Source organism: Protopterus annectens, chromosome 10.part0 (genome assembly GCF_019279795.1).
Source record: "Protopterus annectens isolate FY-2018-M chromosome 10.part0, PAN1.0, whole genome shotgun sequence".
Taxonomy (NCBI): domain Eukaryota; kingdom Metazoa; phylum Chordata; order Ceratodontiformes; family Protopteridae; genus Protopterus; species Protopterus annectens.
Window position 1 is genome coordinate 1,701,041,904 of NC_056744.1, and position 21,112 is coordinate 1,701,063,015.

Here is a 21,112-nt window from a genome sequence, read left to right on the forward strand (position 1 = left end):
TTGGCCGACAGATGTCTGCTTATATTTTTTAACTAGTAGACAAATACTAAACATCATGCAGAGGGTGTTAGGTGGTGCTTGCTACTGTGCATCTGGTGGGGTAGTGTTCCAATAAAAAAACATGCGTTGTCCATCCGAACTAGAAAATCTCTCTCAAAGTGAATAAAGTAACCATCTGAACTAGAAAGTGAATCAAGTAAATCTCTCTCAACCCACTAACCAAAGTAATCAACAAACGAGCATTTAGTAAATCAACAGATGAGCAAGTGAAATGCATTGCCCGTCTCATCTGAACTATAAAGTAAATCTCGCGCTCAAAATGAATCAAGTAAAGCATGCACACACAGCTACTAAGCAAAGTAAATGAACACACCTGTCTCCAAATGAGTGAGTCAGTGAAATGCATTGTCTGTAGTCATAAACAAAAATGAAACAGGTAAAAATAATGAAATACCAGCGTAGTCCAAAAAGTAAAAAACACAACGACTTTAATCATTAAAATGAACCATAAAAACTGTACAATTCCATCTGTAACTGACTAAGCGCTTTCACCCAACAAAGGGCATCCTCAGAGTCAGTTAAATCTTAGTTACAGACACATATAAAGAAATTTGAATTGTTTATCACCAATGAAATGAGACCTCCAATTAATTAATTAGTTACCTTAAACAACTGTTCACCTAATCCCAGGTATTATAACCATTCTTTTTATATATATATATAACACAGTCACCAACTTGATGCTTAAAATTAAGTAACCAAGGAAAGTCCATAAATTTGAAATATACATTACGTAAATTTAAACTTTGTAAAAAGTGTGCATTTTCTTAGTAAATACTTGTATTATACATATGTATATTTCACAAGAAAAGTATATGTATATTGTTTTCTTAATAAGTTTATACATAAATCATGTCTCATTTTCATAGAAATTCTGACCACTGTTCTAAAGAATCTTGCAATTTGTCAGTTTTATAACAGTAAAGCCCTATGTTTTAGAATACAAGTTAGAGACGCTACATCACTGATGCCAGGTGACGTACTCGCATCAAGTCTGATCTGTGTAGATGAAGTACAGTACCAAACCACGTAAGAAACATCCAATATTCACGAAAAGCTGCTGTAACAGGAACAAAACACGTTGGCAATTCTTAGGATCAAGCAAAATAGTTTATTGGAAGTAAAAAATGAGCTGAAAAAAAGTCTGATCTGCCATAAGCACTCCTTTATTTCTAACATGTTTTGATAATCACCCCCAAATTCTTTAGTGTAAATCCTGTCAATAACAAAAAATATAAATGTGTTAAAACTTACACATTTTTGGCTATGGGTGAATAAGGAATTTGTTGCTTTTTTATTTTTAATGTCTCTTAACATGTTCCAATATTCTTTGCCTCAACTTTCTAGTTGTCATTCCTATGTAGAAGGCTGGGCATGATAGACAAGTTGCTGCGTAAATAACCATGCTAGTATTACAGTTGCAGTAACCAGGGCTTGCTATCGATCTTTTGTAGTTGCCAATTAATACGTAAGGTCCGTCATTAATAAACTTGCATACCTTACATCTACCACACTTAGCCATCTTGGCTGGTCTCATACTAGTGGGTTTCGATTTCCTTTCCAGTAGTTCTTTGATATTAAGGCCTCTGCTGTTTATAAACCTTGGTACCTTACCTATAGTTTTAGTGATGTCTTCTAGGAACACACTTTGCCAGTTTGTTTGAATCATTTCCTTAAGTTTTCCGGAATGTTCATTATATGATAAAACCAAACCTATGTGGGAATTGCTGTTTGAATTCTTATTCTTAAGAGTGTTGGCCATTACAAAAAAAGTATCTAGCAAAATAGGTTTGAAGTCAACACTTACCTCAGTCTTAATCATCATTAACAAATCCCTGGGGTATCCCCTCTCTTTAAAAAACTCAGTAAGTGTGTTTAGTTCATTATAAAATTTATCATCCTCACTAGTTATTCTAGAGGCCCTAATCATCTGGCCTTTAACCAGGTTCCTTTTCATGTAATAGGGGTGGCAGCTCGTAAAGTGCAAGAAAGAATTACTATATGTCTTTTTCCTGAAAACTTTTGAATGCAATTTCCCTTCCTTCAAATATAGGTGCAAATCCAAAAAATCAATTGAATTTTTTCCAACTGTACTGGTAATCCTTAAATAAGTGGTAGTTGCATTAAGGTACTTAATAAATTCCTCCAACTCTTGACCACTACCTTTCCACAAAAGTAGTATATCATCCAGAAACCTCAAATAAATCAGCATTTTTGATGCAAATGGTGAAATCAACACGTTTTGCTCTTCCCAATCAGCTAGCACTAAATTGGCATAAATGGGTGCACATCTGGCACCCATTGCTACCCCCGTAAGTTGTTTGTAATATTCTGCTTCAAAATGAATAAAATTGTTTTCTAAAACCATCTCCATTAGGTCCGTCAACAAATCTATCTTAACCTGTTGCATGTTCCCATATTTTCGTAAACTCCTTGAAAAACTTTCAAGACCTTGGTCATGTGGTATAACTGAGAATAGGTTTGCAACATCCACTGTTACAAACCAAAATTCTCCCAAATCAGTACTAGCCAAAGCTCTCAAACAATCTAAACAGTGCCAAGAATCTTTTAATATGTGTGGCACTTTGTTCAAAACATTTTTACATGTAATGTCAATAAATGCCGCTAAAGGTTCCGTTTTTGATCCTTTTGCCACCACTATCGGCCTAAAGGGGGGATTTTTCATACTTTTATGTATCTTTGGGATCCCAAATAGGTTAGGCATAACCGGATGTTCAACAAATAGATAATCAAATTCATCGTGGTTAATAGCACCTTCAATTAAGTGCTCATATAACTGCCAATCTATTTTAGTATAAGCTTTTTGAACTTCAAATTTGGATTCCAAACCATAGGTGTCACCTTCTTGTAACAAATTTTGCATGTTCAATGAATATTCAATATTTGTCATTATGACTACCCCTCCCCCTTTGTCAGGTTTCATGACTCTATATTGTTGGCTATTTATTAGGTCATTTAAACAGAACCTTTCTGCTGAAGTTAAATTATTTGGAACCATTTTCCAAAAAACACTTGTTCTCCTTATTTGTGAGGTGCAGAGTCTTTCAAAGGCTACAATTATAGGATTTTGAGGTGGAATAAATGTACTAGACCATTTTGGTATAATATTTTGTGTCTCTCTTGGAACCTTTAGTTTATTCTCAAAAAACAATTTTAAGTTCAATTGTCTAGTGTATAATTTCAAATTAATAAGTGTCCTGCCCAAGTCTTGTTTAAAATTGGGCACAAAAGTGAACCCCTTTTTTAATAAAGATACATGGTCTAATGACACCTCCAAGTCTGAATAATTGTATATGTTAAACATGCCATCACTGATTGTCATAGGGTATAGGTCACCATCCATTGTGTTATCTAGATTATTGGACAAATCAATTACCTGTTCTTCTTCGTTGTTCATTGTCCTTAAAAATACCTCAGGGGGCTTAACAATGTCATTGGGGGGCAGGGTAAAGTTTAACAAATCAAACATGCTGTACTCTTCACTTTGTATAACCTTTTCTAATTGTAATGCCAGTTCACATTCATCTTTTTGTTCGCATAGTTTGTCCTCTGACCACCCTTCTCCCTCCAATTGCCCCCTGTCTGGGGGTTCTGCCAATACTGTGCTCTTTCTTGAGCATCTTGGTGCTGTAAGTTTTTCTGATGCTGATTGTAGTTCAAGTTCCTGATCCGATCTGATCTCCTTAATGGGGGTGGGTTGTCTAAAAAAAATCCCCCTCTTCTCTTTCCATCTGTGTTTGTATTTCTTCTCTCTAATCTAGTTCTGAACAGTAAGTGTCTCTCCTGTTGAGTGTGCCCCCAAAATTACTCCCTTTGTAGGTTTTGGGTATGCATGGTTTTCAGAATATTCAGTAGTATTCCTAATAATTTTTTTTGTTTTCTTTCCATAATTAAAAGAAACAAATTTGTCTAAATCTGATTTAATTTTCTCAAATTTATGTTTGTAACTGTCAAAAAGTAGATCAGTCACAATACTTTGTTTTAACACAATCAATTCTGCCTTCAATAACCCAATTTTGCTGTTATTTTCTCCTATTATAATTTTCATAAGTTCTAATCCAGTTTTGTCAAACAAATCAAGCATTTTTTGGTGGGCTTCAGTGTTGGCCTCAATTCCCATAGGTGTTTTAAAGATCCTTAAACCCCTAGGTACTTGTTTAAGTTCCAGGGATCTTTCTAAAAAAATGCATTGTCTGTCTGAACTACAAAGTAAATCTCTCTTCTTGTGTTACAAGCGACGGGCAGTAAAATATAGCATCACTGCCAGCCCAGCACATTTACATTGACAGCATTAAATAACTAAATTAACAGCAGTAAATAATATCATTGTGTATGTTATGAGTGTGCAGTGACCGAGTTGTCAAATACAGCAGTAAAATATATAGCAGCACAGTACATACCAGTCCAGTACCAGGCAGGAATTAAATTAACAGTCAGCCGCATAGCAGCACTCACCAGTGCCAGCCAGGCAATTAAGCAAAGCAGAGGAATTAAATAAACTGCCATATTCTTCACTTTTGCCTTAGGGTTTGCCCCTTGTGAAGCTAACATCATTGCATCCTGCATGGGGGGGCACTCCCTCCCTCCCCTTCGCTCTATGTGCGCTCCCTCCCTCCCCTTTGCTCTATGGTTCCGGCGCCTAACCCCCCTCCCCCTCACTCTGTGGTTCTGCTGCTTCTCTTTTGCATTAAGGTTTGCCCCTCGTGAAGCTAACATCATTGCATCCTGCACTGGGGGGGGTGCTCCCTCCCTCCCCTTCACTCTATGGTTCCGATGCCTAACACCCCTCCCCCCCTCACTCTATGGTTCTGCTGCCCGCATTAGAAAAGCAAATTAAAATAAATAAATAAATACCTGCAAATCGCGCCCTTTATATGGCCAGCCTGTACAGCGCCCTAGGCGGTTGCCTAGTTCGCCTATGCCTAAGGCCGGCCATGTACACGATGGGTGGTAAACTGTGGGATAGATGTCGGTAACATAGGCAGGTCTGTGGAAGAATCGGTCAGCAGTTCAAAACCACATCACTTCCTGTGCTCCAAACATTTCACAGAGAAACAATTTCAGCTGGACTACGAAGAGTGAACTACTGCCAGAAAACATGAAGCCAAGGCGGCCCACTCATCAACTACTTAAGGACGCTGTACCTACACTTTTCACTTTTGCAACCAGACATCCAAGGACATCATCTGAACAGCAGCTGCAGCACAAACAACATGCAAATATAAGACGCTTCAACAACACATCAGTTATGGGATATTTGCATTTGATTAGCATGACATGTACAGTGTATGGTCTATCGCTTGTGTAGTATGATTCATTAATGCCTTTACTATCGCCCGCAGCTTATTGAGGAACTTCTTAATACAACCCAGCCAACCTTGCCAGATGTTGTGAATAACCAACTGTACCGTCAATGCAAGGTCAGTAACTTCATGTTCTCCTTCACATACATCCAGCATTGATAACATCCAGGGTGATGGTTGTAATGTGACAGTTGCCTGTTTTTTTTCCCTTACCACAGCCTAATTGCCATGTGCAGAGGCAGAATGAAATGGAGACAGTGCATGAGGAAGCAGAGCCTGCAGTGGCTCCAGATAACATGGAACATCGTCCTGTGCCAGAACCTGTAGAGGTACGTATGTATGAAGACCTGTGCAATATGAACTGGTGGCGGAAGGGTTTTGTTTAGGGAGAGAGACATGAGTAATGCTGCACTACTCAATGAGTGTGTACTGATAGACCAGTGAGGAATGTGCATTTTCTGTACTGTTCAACAAAGCAGAGATTAAACTTTCTGTAGTGGTAAGTATTGACTTAATGTAGTGTTAAGTGTTTGAACTGCTTTGTGGATAGATAGTCACTGAAGGCATTCTGGAGTACAGCACAGGTGTTCAGTGCTGGTACAGTTACATGGCACTTCATGGAGTACAGCACAGGTGTTCATTGCTGGTACAGTGATGTGGCACTTCATGGAGTACAACACAGGTGTTCAGTGCTGGTACAGTGACGTGACACTTCATGGAGTACAACACAGGTGTTCAGTGCTGGTACAGTGACGTGACACTTCATGGAGTACAGCACAGGTGTTCAGTGCTGGTACAGTGATGTGGCACTTCATATTCACTTCCACTGGAAGAAAAAAGCTGGAATTAGCACAATGTTAGCTGCTGTAGAGTAATGTGTAGAAATGTTAAAAAAATGCAGACTGTTAAACATGGAAATGTGACTTGAGCATCATCCATTGAACCAAATAGTGTGCAATCTGCTGTCCTAAACAGGATAATTTATTATGACAGCCTGCTATGCAGTATAAATTTCATAGGTAGTTTTCTTTGATTTGCAGGTACAAGTATATGAAGACGTTGTGGAAGCCATAGAAATGACTGCAGTGGAAAGGAGTACGGTAGCATGCCAAACAAACCTCCGGCAAAAGAAAGGCATCAGTGTAGGAGTTCAAGCAAAGTCAGTGGAACAGAATCCAAGACCATGGAAGATGAAGGATGCAGCTGTACAGTTTCCCGAGGATGCAGTGTCATTGTTGATGGACCACACATACTGCAGGAAATCCACACTTTCAGACTGAAACAAATCAGTCAGGAGCACCAGAAGATCAAGTTTCCAATGATGACAGTGGGCGTAGAGTGAGTGTCAACCCATGTCTTCAACAGGAGGATGATACTTGCAGTAAAGTAGCCACATCTAGCTCAAGTGCCTACATGTCTCTTCACGTGCAGGCTTGCAGCACTCCAATCAAGCTTGCTCCGGATATGCATAACACAAGCATGCAGAGTGAGTCCTCTGATTCTTGCACAAATGAGACAGAAAAGAATCTCAATTGGAGCTACCTTTCTGACAGCATGACAACCACTGACATGGAAGACACAGTGGTGGAAGAGGATGAAGATGATAAGTGAACCAAAGTTCATTGTTTTTGAGTCTTGCCTTGATTCACTGCTCTTAAAATTGACCTGCCCAGAATGCCGAAGTCCTGCTGCAGAAGTGGAAAAGAAAACAAAGTTAGGGTCCTATGTATCTGTAAAGGTATGCTGCATTAGTGGACATTTTATTTATTTATTTTACATTTGTTGACCGGGCTAGTCTAACTGGATATATGTCCATTTTCAGTAGAGGCCTGGGGAGAAAAGCTCCAAACATGAACAGTAACAAAGTTAACAATATATAAAAGGACATGTATATAAAAAATACAGTACAGAGGTAGCATTGGTTAAATGAAAAATATAGTAATAAAATTATGGACTATAGCCATTGTACTAAAGGTTAACTAAATATAAAATAAGAAACACTTGTTCAAAACACAAAACAGAGTAAGATCATTGTAATTTTACTTTTAATATAAATAATGAGGAAAAAAGTAGGTTTGGAGGCTTAGGTGAGGGGAAAGGGATTTGAGCAGGAGGGGCAGAGGATTTCAGTCTGGGTTAGCACAAGGACAGACCCACTGGGTTTTAAGATGTTCTTTGATATGTTTTTTGAATAGAGAAGTAGAAGTTAGGGTAAATAGTTCAGTAGGGAGCAGATTCCAGTTTTTACCTGTAGTATTAGAGAAAAGAGAGTCACCAGCTTTGTTGTTAGATTTGATTGAGGATACTAGAAGTTTATTGGCAGAACGTAGTGTAGCTAGATTTTTATATGGTGAAATTAGATCAGAAAGGATAAGGGTATTATTGGGGTAGTGCAGGATCTTATGAGTAATAAGTAACTGTTTAATGAGTATATGGTTCTGTATTTCTAGCCATCTTAGCTGTCTGAGTTTAAGGCAGTGGTGAGTTTTAAAGGGAGAGCATGTGATGAATCTAGCTATGTTATTATAACAGTGAGAAAGTTTGGAGAGGTTGTTTTTTGATAAGTTAGTATATATGGCAGAGGCGTAGAAGACGGTAGAAATAAGGTGGGTTTGGGCAATGGTTTTCCTGGCTGAAGGGGTAAGGAATGGTTTAATTCTATAGAGAGTACCTAGTTTTTTGTTAACAGACTTTATGGTGGAGTTAATATAGTCATCATAGTTAAGCCGATTGTCAATTGTAACTCCTAGTAGCCGGGTGGTAGTATCTGGGGTTATGTTGGTGGCATTGTTAGAGGTAATGGTAAAGAATGTATTGGGTGATTTATGAGTTGGAGTAAAAAGTAGTAGTTTTGTTTTTTTGGGATTAAGGAGGAGGCAGTGTTGCATAAAAGTACAGTTGTGTACACTTACCATAAATGTAGATGTTCGAGTGTCTTCACTGTTGCAGTCATGACTGTAGGGTTCTCCCCTGCCGGTAGGCAGTCCTCGGTCGGCCAGAATCCCAAAGTCTGGGTCCGGCGTCGGCTGTTCAGCCATGCTCCCTGACGTCAGCGCGCCAGGAGTACAAAGCTGACAGCCGACGCCATGTTCTCCAGTTTTTCTTGCCCCAGATGTCAGGAGTCCCAAAATGAATAAGGTCCCAAAACCTTTGCAAATACACCTCAGAAGAATGGAGGAAAAAGTAACCACACAAAAGTAAAACTAAGAGGGGACAGGAGGGAGGGAAACCCAGAATGCAACAGTGAAGACACTCGAACATCTACATTTATGGTAAGTGTACACAACTGTACTATGTCCATCGTGTTTCACTGTTGCAGTCATGACTGTAGGGTAGAATCCCAAAGCAGAATGAAAGGGAGGTGGTCATAAAGAAGAAGGGGTGGCTAAAAGGCCCTGCAAGACTGCAGAAGCAAAGCCTGCCCTAGACTTAGAGTAGAGAGGTAGATTGTATTACTTTGAAAAAGTATGCACTGAACTCCAAGTTGCAGCTTCCAAAATGTCTTTGGTAGGAACTCCCCTGAGGAAGGCAGTGGAAGTGGCAGCAGCTCTGGTGGAATGAGTACGTATACTCCCTGGGATTGGCTTTCCATGGTGTGAATAACAAAATCTGATTCCATGAGCAATCCATTTAGAAATGGTCTGTTTTGAAATGGCTTTACCTTGGGAACTTGAAGCATAAGAAAAGTACAGTTTTGTACCTACCATAAATGTAGATGTCCGATAGGTATGCATCTGCAGTCCTTACATATGGGTTGTCCTGCCTCAGGCAGCCCTTCGGTCGGCCGGATTCCAAAGTCTGGGTCCGGCATCGGCTGATGTCGCCCTTTCCCCGACGTCAGAGCACCTGGGGTATAAAAGTGTCAGCCGACGCCATCTTCCTCAGTTTTTCTTGCCCCAGATGTCAGGTGCCCTCTAAGGAAGGCTAAATTTGGAGAAATGCAAAAAATTCCAAACATGCACAGTAATATAAAACAAATACACCATAATAGATAACCCCAGCTAGCTATAAGGGGGATAAGTACCCAAGAAATACCACAGAGGGGAGGGTAAACCTGACTGCAGATGCATACCTATCGGACATCTACATTTATGGTAGGTACAAAACTGTACTATGTCCTTCAAGGATGCATCTGCAGTCCTTACATATGGGTAGAATACCATAGCCAAGCTGGGGGTGGTAGGATCTAAGAAAATGATGGTGTAGCTACAATGCCCTGCAGGACTGCCGTAGCAAAACCTGCTCTGGATCTGGAATATAAGGGTAAATTGTAATGCTTGGAAAATGTATGCATGGAGCTCCATGTGGCAGCTTCTAAAATGTCCTTGGTAGCCACCCCTCTTAAAAAGGCTGTGGAGGTGGCTGTGGCTCTGGTGGAATGAGGTCTGATGTTAGCTGGCACAGTCTTTCCATGATAAGAGTAGCAGAATCGAATGCAATTCCCTATCCATTTTGAAATTGTCTGTTTGGAAATTGCTTTTCCTTGAATACCTGCAGCATATGCTACCAACAGCTGGTCAGTTTTTCTGTAAGTCTTAGTTCTGTCCAAGTAGTAGCGCAACTGTCTGTGAATGTCCAGGGTATGCAGAAGTTTCTCCCCCTTGTTTTGTGGATTTGGAAAGAAGGTAGGCAGGTGAATAGCTTGGTTCAATGAGATCCTGGATACCACCTTTGGCATGAATGAAGGATTGGTTCTCAAAGAGACTCTATCCTGATGAAAAATAAGAAATGGTTGTACTGCCATGAGTGCCTGCAATTCAGATACTCTTCTTGCTGAGGTTATGGCCAGAAAGAAGGCAGTCTTCCAGGACAGGAACTGTAGCTCTGAAGATGCTGCTGGTTCAAGGGAGGTAGAGTCAACTTTTCCAACATGAAGTTAAGGTCCCATGTAGGTACTGGTGGTTTTCTTGGAGGATTGATGTTTTTAATTCCTCTTAGAAACTACCTTAAGAGAGGATGAGAGAAGACAGTTGGATCAGTATTGTATTCTGCTGAAATTGCTAAAGGATGAATTTTTATGGAAGAGTAAGAAAGGCCATTGTGGAGCATTTCTGCCAAGTATTCCAGGATATGTGCCATGCTCATCACGGTCACATCTAGGCCCTTTGTGGTGCTCCAAGTGTGGAATCTTTTCCATTTTGCTGAATATACCTTTCTCATGGAAGGTCTGCGAGCTTCCATGATGATATCCTTCACTCTCTTGGATAGCTTTTCCTGGTGAGGAATCAAGGTATTCTCCAGGCTGTCAGCTGCAGGGTTTTCAGGCTGGAGTGCAGAGTTTTGTAATTGTGCTGTGTCAGAAGAAGTGACCATTGTGGTAGAGGCCACGGTTTCGTGTGTGACATGCTCCGTAACAGTGGGTACCAGTGCTGCCTTGGCCAGTCCGGGGCTATTAGAATCACTTTTGGCTGCTCTGTCCTGATTTTCAGTAAGACCTTGGTCATTAGTGGAAGAGGTGAAAATGCATACACTGTTAGAGTATTCCAGCTGAAAGAGGTGGTGTCCACTTTCCATGCTTGTGGGTGGTATGTCCTTGAGCAGAATTTCTTCAGCTGATGATTGTGGTGGGAGGCAAAAAGATCTATGTCCGGCCTCCCCCATAATTGTGTTATCTGAAGGAAGATATCTGGGTGCAGCATCCATTCGTGTGGATCCATGGTGTTTCTGCTTAGGCTGTCCGCCAGTACATTGTCTTTTCCTGGCACAAACTGGGATTGCAGCTCTATATTGAGCTTTAGGGAAAGTTCCCAAAGATTCATTTCTAGCCTGAAAAGAGGGTAGGAATGGGTACCTCCTTGCTTGTTTATGTACCACATAACTGTGGTATTGTCTGTCCTTATTAGCAGGTGGCCTTGATGTAGAAAGTGCTTGAAGGCCTCAATTGCATGTATCACTGCCAGCATTTCCTTTTGGTTTATGTGCATGCGCAATTCTTTCTGAGACCATAGTCCTTGGATGCATCTGTCCTCCATATGTGCTCCCCATCCATGGTCTGAAGCATCCGAGGTAATGGTTTGGCTGGTTACTGGTTTGCTGAAAGGCAGACCCCTGTTTGACTGGCTTGCTTGGGCCCACCACAGAAATTCCTTTTGAAGGCAAGGAATGAGTGGTATCAAAGCTTCTAGGCTGTGATTGTGCTGAGACCATAAACTTCTTAGGTACCATTGCAGTTTTCTCATATGCAGCCTTGCTTGTGGAATCAGAAGAATGCACGATGCCATGTAACCCAGGGCCTGCAGGATTTTCCTTGCAGTCATCTGAGTTTGTCTTGTCAGATTTTTGAAGTAATCCAGTAGTTGTCTTTGTTTTTCTTCTGTGAGAAAAGCCATTTGGGTGGTTGTATCTAGTTCCGCACTCAGAAAAGTTATTCTTTGGGATGGCACAAGTCTTGATTTGTGAATGTTGACTGTGTATCCCAAGGCCTGCAGTAGGCGGATGGCATAATTCAAATGTTTTACTATAGTTTGTTGGCTGTCTGCTTGTATAAGGCAGTCGTCCAGATACGGGTATATTTGAATCCGCTGAAGTCTGCAGTGTGCAATTACTGATGCCAGGCATTTAGTGAATACTCTGGGTGCAGTAGATAAGCCAAAGGGCAATGCTGAGAATTGATAATGCTCTGAACCTGCAAGAAATCTGAGATGTCTTCTGCAACTTTGTCTGATAGGGACATGCAGGTATGCCTCCTTGAGGTCCAGAGTTACCAGCCAAGACCCCTTGCCCAGCATGGGAAGGAGTTGCTGTAGGGTCAGCATTTTGAATTTCGGCACAATGAGATAAGTATTCAGTGCGGACAAGTCGAGAATAGGCCTCCATTGTTTTTCTTTTCTTGGGACAAGGAATAGTCTGGAATAAAATCCTTGACCTTGTTCTGTGAGAGGAAACTTTTCTATAGCTTTCATTTGCAATAGGTTGGCAATATGTTTTAAAGCCTCTGCCCTTTGATTTGGTGGCAGATTTGGCATTCCTTTTCTTTCTGGTAATGTATGAAAATGGAACCTGTATCCTTTGTCTATTATTTGCAGTGTCCATTTGTCCCTTGTAATACTGTGCCAATTTCTTGAGAATAAAGATAGCTTTCCGCCCAAAGGTGCTTCTAATTGAGCCCTGGTCGGCGGGGTCAAGGTGAAGTCATTGAGTCTGTCCTTGTGCAGTAGTTGTTGGTCCTGCACTACCTCTCTGGTTAGGAGGCTGCCATTGACGTCCTCTGTAGGAGCCTCTAGCTTGCCCTCTACCTCTGGCACGCCTGTTCTTGCCTCTTTGAAATCTGTCTTCTGGAAAGGACCGATTCTTAGAAGGCCAATTTCTGCTGAATCTTGGTGGCTGAAACTCGAGGAAATCTTTGACTGTTTGTACAGATTTAGCCTTTTCCTCAAATTTCTTTAAGACCTCCTGAGCAGTGGAGCCAAATAACTTTTGCTTTTCCAGTGGAGCATCCAGACGCTTAGCCTTAACATGATCTGGCAGAGATTGTTCCTTCAGCCAAGCATGTCTACGTATGACTGCACCTGTCATTGCTGACCTACATGAAGCTTCCAGTGCATCATAACCACACTGCAAGAAATGGTTGCTAACCTGTTGTGAGTTATGTACTAGATCCTGAAGTGACTTATGATCTAGGGGTTCAGGTGAAGACAGTTTTTTCTGCAATTCATCAAACAAATACTCTTGGTACTGTATCATATGAAATTGACAATTTAAAGCCCTCAAAGACAGAGTGGAAGAAGTATACACTTTTTTACCCCATCTCTCTAAAGCCCTGGACTCCCTTTCAGAGGGGAGTGGATTTTTAGTAGTGGCAGCTGCAACCCCTTTAGGACCCTGGGAAATAGTTTCTGGGTCAGCAGAGTGGGCCTTGTAAAGGAAATTATGTGAGTCCGGGACCCTGTAGTACCTATCGGGTTTAACAGGAGCTGGAGGAAGGGTGTCAGGGGTAATGCTAGACTCAGAATACACATCATCAATGACACTTAAAACAGGAGGAATAGCCAAGGGTCTATGCTGAGGTAAATGAAGAAAAGTCCTTAATCTCTTCATGGAATCAGAGAATTCCTGGCCCTGCCATTGGAAATGCTCTCTCATGGAGTGAAGGGTCTCCCCAAAAGACAGCTCTTCAGGAGGGGAGGCAGAGGGAACAGATTCCTCTGCATCAGAATCCTCGTAGGCCATAAAGGCCTCCTCCTGGTAGTCTGATAGAGTAGAGCCATCAGAGGCCTCATCAGAGGACTGTGGTTCAGCGGGCTCAACCCTGGGCCTTTTGTCTACAGGAGGTTGAGAGCCCCTGTCCGGATGAGGTTGAGAGCCCCTAATTAAGGAAATAAGGTCCTCAGCCAAACTTAATATCTGTGAACCTGTAGTGGATCCCTGAGGAATAGTCTTCGGAGGCAGAGATTTTTGTTGTTTAGCAGCTTTAGCCCTAGTGAAAGCTTTTACGGACATGGATGCAGGGGGCCTGGCTGCTCCACGTGCTGGTGTAGTTTTGTCTAGGGGGATGGTGTAGGTAGTTTCCTGAACACCGGTTTCCGAGGGTAAATCTATAACTGACTCAGAAGAGGCCTCTGGGGCCGAGGTTGTCGGTTGTGCGGTTTCTACAGTCGGAAGTGCCAAGGACTCGGTTTCAGCCAAAACAGAGACACTCACGGTAGGCCTAGGCGTGGTTTCAGCTGAAACCACGGTCCGCATGTGTCGGTCCTTGTCCTTCCGTTTTTTGGTTAAATGACAAGTCGGAGTCTCTGACGGCATTTTATAAGAGAAACTAGCCCCCAAAAATTCCTCTGCAAACTCTGACCGACGCCTAAGAGTGCGTCGATTAAAGGAGGCACAGGCAGTACAGGCCGAGACGTCGTGGTCTGGGCCTAGGCAGGGGAGGCAGTAGGAATGGAAATCCTTATGAGGTATTTGTTTCCCACAAGTCAAGCAATTATTAACTTTAAGCGTTTGATCTGACATCGGCTGAGGCAAGAAAGAGTCCCCAATGGGGTACTTAGCTTTCTGAAGTCTTCGGTAGCTGAAGTTACAGGAGCTGGCCGACCGGCACTTGCGAACTGCTTCTGCTTTGGGCACCACGCGGCAAGAAAGACTGAGGAAGATGGCGTCGGCTGACACTTTTATACCCCAGGCTCTGGCGTCGGGAAAGGCGACATCAGCCGACACCGGACCCAGACTTTGGAATCCGGCCGACCGAAGGGCTGCCTGAGGCAGGACAACCCATATGTAAGGACTGCAGATGCATCCTTGAAGGACATCAAACAATTGCTCTGATTTTCTGATGTCCTTGGTTCTGTCCAGGTAAAAACGTAGTTGTCTGTGTACATCCAAGGAATGTAAGATCCTTTCCCCTTTATTTTGAGGAGTAGGGAAAAAAGTTGGCAAGTGAATAGTTTGATTTAAAGCCACTTTGGAAACCACCTTAGGCATGAAAGTAGGATTAGTCCTTAAAGACACCCTGTCTTGATGAAAAATAATATAAGGTTCTGCAGCCATAAGAGCCTGCAACTCTGAAGCTCTCCTGGCAGAGGTCAGAGCTAAGAGGATGGCTGTTTTCCAAGATAAAAACTTGATGTCAGAAGAGGCAGCAGGCTCAAAAGGAGGCAAGGTGAGCTTTTCCAAAACATAGTTGAGATCCCAAGCAGGAATGGGAGGAGATCTAGGAGGTCTTAAGTTCTTAGCTCCTCTGAGAAACTGTCTCATGAGCTGGTGGGAAAAGTTTGGAGGATCTGTATTATAATGAGCGGAAATAGCAGAGGCATGTATCTTAATGGAAGAGAAAGAGAGACCCTTATGTAAGAGATCCGTCAGGTAAAGTAAAATCAAAGGAATGTTAGGAAGAAGAGGATTAGAATCCTGAGTCTGCATCCAGGAACAAAATCTTTTCCATTTTCCTGCATAAGATTTTCTAGTGCTAGGACGTCTGGCTTCTAAAATGACATCCATAACCTGCTTGGGTAGGACAGAATGTATCAAAGACCCTGGATTAACCAGGCCACCAGGCTGAGAGTTCTGACATGGGAGTGCAGAACCTGACCCTGGTGCTGGGACAGAAGGTTCTGAGTCTGTGGCAAAACCCAAGGGGGCTCCAGACATAGATTTTTCAGAGTTGGGTACCAAAACTGTCGAGGCCAATTTGGGGCCAACAAGATTATCATCTTGGGCTTGTCCTGTTTGATCTTTAATAATACCCATGGAAGAAGAGGAAGAGGTGGAAAGGTATATCCCGAGAGGTTTCTCCAACTGAATGATGGTGCATCCATTTTCCAAGCTTGTTCATGGAAAGTCCTGGTGCAAAAAATCTGTAGTTGATGATTGAGGTGGGATGCAAAGAGGTCTATGTGAGGACATCCCCAGACTGCTGTTATCATCCTGAATATTTCGGTGTCCAGCATCCACTCGTGTGGGTCCGAAAGGTTTCTGCTCAGACTGTCTGCCAGGAAGTTTTGCTTCCCTGGTAGAAACTGAGCTTGAAGGTCCAGATTGCAAGCTAGAGCTGTGTTCCATAGATCCATGGCTAGTCTGTAAAGGGGTAGGAATGAGATCCCCCTTGCTTGTTTATGTACCACATAACTGTGGTGTTGTCTGTCCGTATCAGTAGTTGTCCTGGTTGTAGAAGATTCCTGAAGGCCAATAGAGCTTTCTGAACGGCTAACATTTCCTTTAAATTGATATGCAGGTGCTTCTGATCCTTTGTCCAAAGGCCCTGCAGACAGTTGCCCTGAAAACGGGCTCCCCATGCATAATCCGAGGCATCCGTGGTTAGTATCTGAGTGGCCAGAGACAGACAGAAGGGTTTTCCTTTGTTTAGAGTGCATGCTTTGGACCACCACAGGAATTCCTTTTGAAGACAAGGCAGGACGGAGATCAGAATGTCTAAAGTGAGGCAATGCTGTGACCATACACTTTTTAGGTACCACTGTATTTTCCTCATATGTAGCCTTGCATATGGTACAAGAAGGATGCAGGAGGCCATGTAACCCAAAGCCTGCAGGAAACCCCTTGCAGATAGCTGAGTTAAAGTTGCCAAGGTTTTGAAAGTTAGAGCCAGCTGTAACTGTTTTTCGTGTGTCAGAAATGCCATCTGGGTTGTTGTGTTTAGAGAAGCACCCAGAAAAATTATCTGTTGTGAGGGTGTCAAATTTTACTTTTTTATGTTTACAGTGAATCCCAGGAACTTGAGAAGATTTTGAACAAACTGTAGATGCTGTAGTAAGACCTCCTTGCTGTCTGCCTGAATAAGACAGTCGTCCAGATAAGGGTAGATTTGAATTCCCTTGAGTCTGCAATAAGCTACTACTGGAACCAGGCATTTGGTGAAGACCCTGGGCGCAGTAGACAATCCAAAGGGCAGCGCAGAGAATTGAAAGTGCCTCAATCCGGCCTTGAACCTGAGGTATTTTCTGCACTCCTGCCTGATGGGAATGTGTAAATATGCCTCCTTTAAATCCAAAGTTACCATCCATGCATTTTTGGTCAGCATTGGAAGCAGCTGCTGCAGAGTTAGCATCTTGAATTTTGGTATCTCTAGAAAAGTGTTCAAGACTGACAGATCCAAAATGGGTCTCCATGAATTTTGTTTCCTGGGGACTAGAAAGAGCCTTGAATAAAAGCCTTGTCCCATCTCTGAAAGTGGAACAAGTTCTATGGCTTTCATAGCCAAAAGAGCTTCCACCTGGTTTAAGGCCTCTGTCCATTGATGTTTTGGAAGATCTGGCCATCCGCTTGGGCTTGGTAGGGTATGAAAATGGAATTTGTAACCTCTTGAAACCACATCCAGAACCCACTTGTCTTGGGTTATACGAGTCCAATTTAGGTGAAAAAGAGAAAGTTTTCCTCTGAGAGGGGCTTCCAGGCAAGAAGTTCCTGCAGCCCAACAGAGGGAGTCATTGAGTTTGTTTCCTATGAGCTTGCGACCTGTCCTCTCCTCCCCTAGGGGTGGAAGCAGTCCGCTGTCTTGGTCTATAAGAGGCTTGTGTTTGAGGCCTTCCTCCTGAGCGTCTGTATCTACCCCTCTGAGGCCTATCTGAAGCGGGAAAGGACCAATTTTTCGTAGGCCAATTCCTACTAAATCTGGGTGGCTGTACTTGTAAGAAATCTTTAACTGTTTGCATGTATTTAGCCTTATCCTCCATCTTTTTAATCACCTCTTCAGCTTTAGATCCAAACAAAACATTATGCTGAACAGGAGCATCCAATAATTTAGCTTTTACTTGATCCGGCAAATTTTGTTCCTTTAGCCATGCATGCCTTCTAATTACTGTACCAGATGCAGCAGCCCTACAAGAAGCCTCCAAGGCATCAAAACCACAGTGTAAACCATGCTTCCCAACTTGTTCAGTAGCATGCATTAAATCATGTAATTCCTCATCTGCACAGGTGGAAATGGAAGTTAGTTTTTGTTTTAAAACAGACAGGAGAAATTGCTGGTATTTCAGCATATGAAACTGACAGTTTAAAGCCCTAATAGATAAGGTAGCAGAAGTGTAGACTTTTTTGCCCCATCTTTCTAAAGATCTGGAATCCTTCTCAGTGGGAATGGGGTTCTTAGCAGAAGCGGCCTTAACTCCCTTAGGACCCTGAGAAATGGTTTCAGGGTCAGCAGTAGGGTTCTTGTATAAAAACTGGTGGAAATCAGGAACCCTGTAATATCCGTCAGGCTTAACAAGAGCTGGAGGAAAAGAGTTAGGGGTTAAGTTAGCATCCAAAAAATAATAGCCAGGGGTCTATGTTGGGGAAGAAGAAGAAAATCCCTTAGTCTTTTCTTAGATTCTGAATACTCCTGTCCTTCCCAGTGAAAATGTTCCCTCATTTCATGCAAAGTTTCCCCAAAAGAGAAATCCTCAGGGGGAGAAGCTGAGGGAATGGATTCCTCAGCATCAGAATCCTCATAAGGAGGGAAAGAATAATCCTGGTCAGAAGAAGAAACTGAAGAAACAGAAGCCTGATCAGAGGAGTCATAATAAACTTCCTGCCTTGGCGTTTTGTCTGGAGGGGCATGTGAACCCCTAATCATAGTGAGTAAGTCCTCCGCCATCCTAAGTAACTGTTTCTGTGACTTGGGAGCCGGATCAGAAGAGGCCTGTGTTGCAGTCTTTGATTTGGAAGGAGGCTTTGCCTTTATTAGAAGCTGAGTAGGCCTGAAAACCCCTTCAGAAGCCAGTACCTGCACAGCGGCTCCGGACTCATCCAAAGGAGCATTGTCCGAAGGTCCTGCAACAGAAGTATTCAATGGCCTAGTTGGCTCCTCGTGGGAGTCCATTTCGGCCATCGGTTCCGAAATGGCCGATGACAGGGACTGCAAAAGCACCTCACTGATGACGGCCGAACCTGAAGCTGGCTCTGCTTGTACAATATCGTCAGATTTGGACCTCGGAGGCCTGTCTTTGTCCTTGCGTCGTTTGTGAACTCCGGTAGCCGGAACCATATCCGACGACATTTTGTAATTAAACCGCCTGCCGAAGTAATGAAATGCAAAATCGTACCTTCGTTTAATTGTACGTTAACTGAATCTAGCACAAAACCGACAACTAGCTATGTCGTGGTCAGGGCCTAAGCAAGGAATACAGTAAGAATGAAAATCCTTATGAGGTATTTGCTTCCCACATGAAATACAATTATTAACTTTTTCTGACATCGGGCTGGAGCAAGAAAAAGTTTCCCCAATGGGGTACTTAGCTTTGAGTAGGAGAAGAAAGTCTTTGGACTGAAGATTGTTCAGAAAAGTTTGTCAGGAGTCAGCCGACCGGCACTTGCGAACTGCTATCACCGCACGGCAAGAAAGACTGGAGAACATGGCATCGGCTGTCAGCTTTGTACTCCTGGCACGCTGACGTCAGGGAGCATGGCTGAACAGCCGACGCCGGACCCAGTCTTTGGGATTCTGGCCGACCGAGGACTGCCTGTCGGCAGGGGAGAACCCTACAGTCATGACTGCAACAGTGAAACACGATGAACATCCAGTTTTCAACATTTAGGAATACAGTTTGGATAAGTGACTGGAGGGAGGCTAGATTTTTAGCAGTACAGATTAAAGTTGAGTCATCTGCATATTGAATGCAGGTGGCTTGGGGTGTGTTCAAGTGTAGGTCATTGATAAATAAGGAAAAAAGAAGGGGACCTAAGGTAGAGCCTTGTGGGACTCCAATATTTACGGGAAGTAATGATGATAGATTGTTATTCCAAAGTAATGCTTGTTGTCTATTTTGAAGGTAACTCCTAAACCATTGTAATGCTTGTGGATTAAGACAATAGGAATTTAGTTTGTTTAGAAGTAAGTTATGGTTGTCCATGTCAAAGGCTTTTGACAAGTCAATAAATAGTGCAGAGGAGAAGGAGTTATTGTTCTGATTTTTATTTATAGAGTCAGTGAAGGACAGAAGGGCAGTCGTAGTACTGTGGAATAGTCTAAAGCCATGTAGGCAGTTTGCCAGTAGGTTATTTTGTAGTAGGTGGTTAAGTGGTTGTTTGTGAATACATTTTTCCATTATTTTAGATAATGGGGAGAGTAAGGCAATAGGTCGAAAGGTAGAGAGCTCAGTAGAGGATCCACCTTTATGAAGAGGGATGATATGGGATACTTTCCAGATGGTAGGAATTTTACCTTCAGAAATAGTTCTATTAATAAGGATAGATATGGGGTAGCATATAGCTTTTGTGGCAATTTGTAGGTATTCTGATGGGAGACTGTCAGCTGATGGGGTACAAGGTTTCAGTTTTTTAAGTAGCTTGTAGATAAGGGATGTACTAACAGGTTGCATGCATTTCTTCAGTGGGAAAGTCAACCAGTTATAGGCCGAATGCCTGCTGGGAACCCGCTACTCGCATCTTCTCTTCTATTCAGTGGTAGTACATATGCCCATATTGCGCATTTCTGTGCATATTTGGGGCTGGAGTTTATCAGTGAGACAACCTTCTACACCATTAAAAGGCAGTATTTGTTCCCAGTAATGCAGTATACCTGGATACACCATCAGAATCGTATGCTGGCAGATAGTCAGGGGAAGGAAATCAGGTTAGGTGGTGTGATAGTTCAGTATATTCAGCCAAATACTGCTGCTATAGCATGATGGACCTGGATTCTGGAGGTATCATTGATTTTTGCCTTGAGCAGGTTTGCACAGCTTTCAAGAAGTGCATGTAAAACTTGCTGTCAAGAAATGTTAAGATAAGTCTTCTGGCAACCGACTGACATCCGGGCATACGATTTGTGATGCGCAAGGAATTCCCAGCATTGGATCACCAATGTGATGTGTGGCATATGGCCAAAAGCTTAACAAAGAAAATTGCAGAAGCTGGCAAAAGGAGAGTAAACAGAGAGTTGCTACAGTGGTCCTACAGTGTTTCCAATCACCTGTGGTGGTGTGCTGAAACGTGCGAAGGTGATGAACTTGTATTACAGGAGAAGTGGTTGTCATTGCTCTACCATGTAACAGACTTGACACAACTGGAGTGGTATAAAAAAGGTTTCATGTTGCGGTCATGAGATGCCAGTGGACAAAGGAGATGAGAAGTGGATGGATGAAGATGATGCATGCTACAATGCACTGAAGAGGATAGTTGCAAACTGAGTTTTTATTAAAGACTTAAAGCAGGTTACCAAGTTCTGCCACACCGGCAACCTAGAGGTGTTCCATGCATTACTGTGCAAATACTGCCCAAAGTTTGAGCATTTCAGTTTTGCAGGAATGAAGGCACGAATAATTTTGGCCATCCTTGATCACAACGAAAACCTGAATCAT

General features: G+C 42.5%; 1 protein-coding gene across 1 annotated transcript in view; it reads right to left on the reverse strand.

Moving 5' to 3' along the window:
- Window positions 1–21,112, reverse strand: part of LOC122814448 — a gene marked incomplete at its 5' end in the record, with an annotated part of 380,650 nt that overhangs the window by 352,213 nt on the left and 7,325 nt on the right. Inside the window, one exon of the mRNA XM_044087028.1 lies at window positions 5,230–5,278. Within this exon, the coding sequence (XP_043942963.1) occupies window positions 5,230–5,278 (49 nt within the window). The remainder of the gene's footprint in view (window positions 1–5,229; window positions 5,279–21,112) is intronic.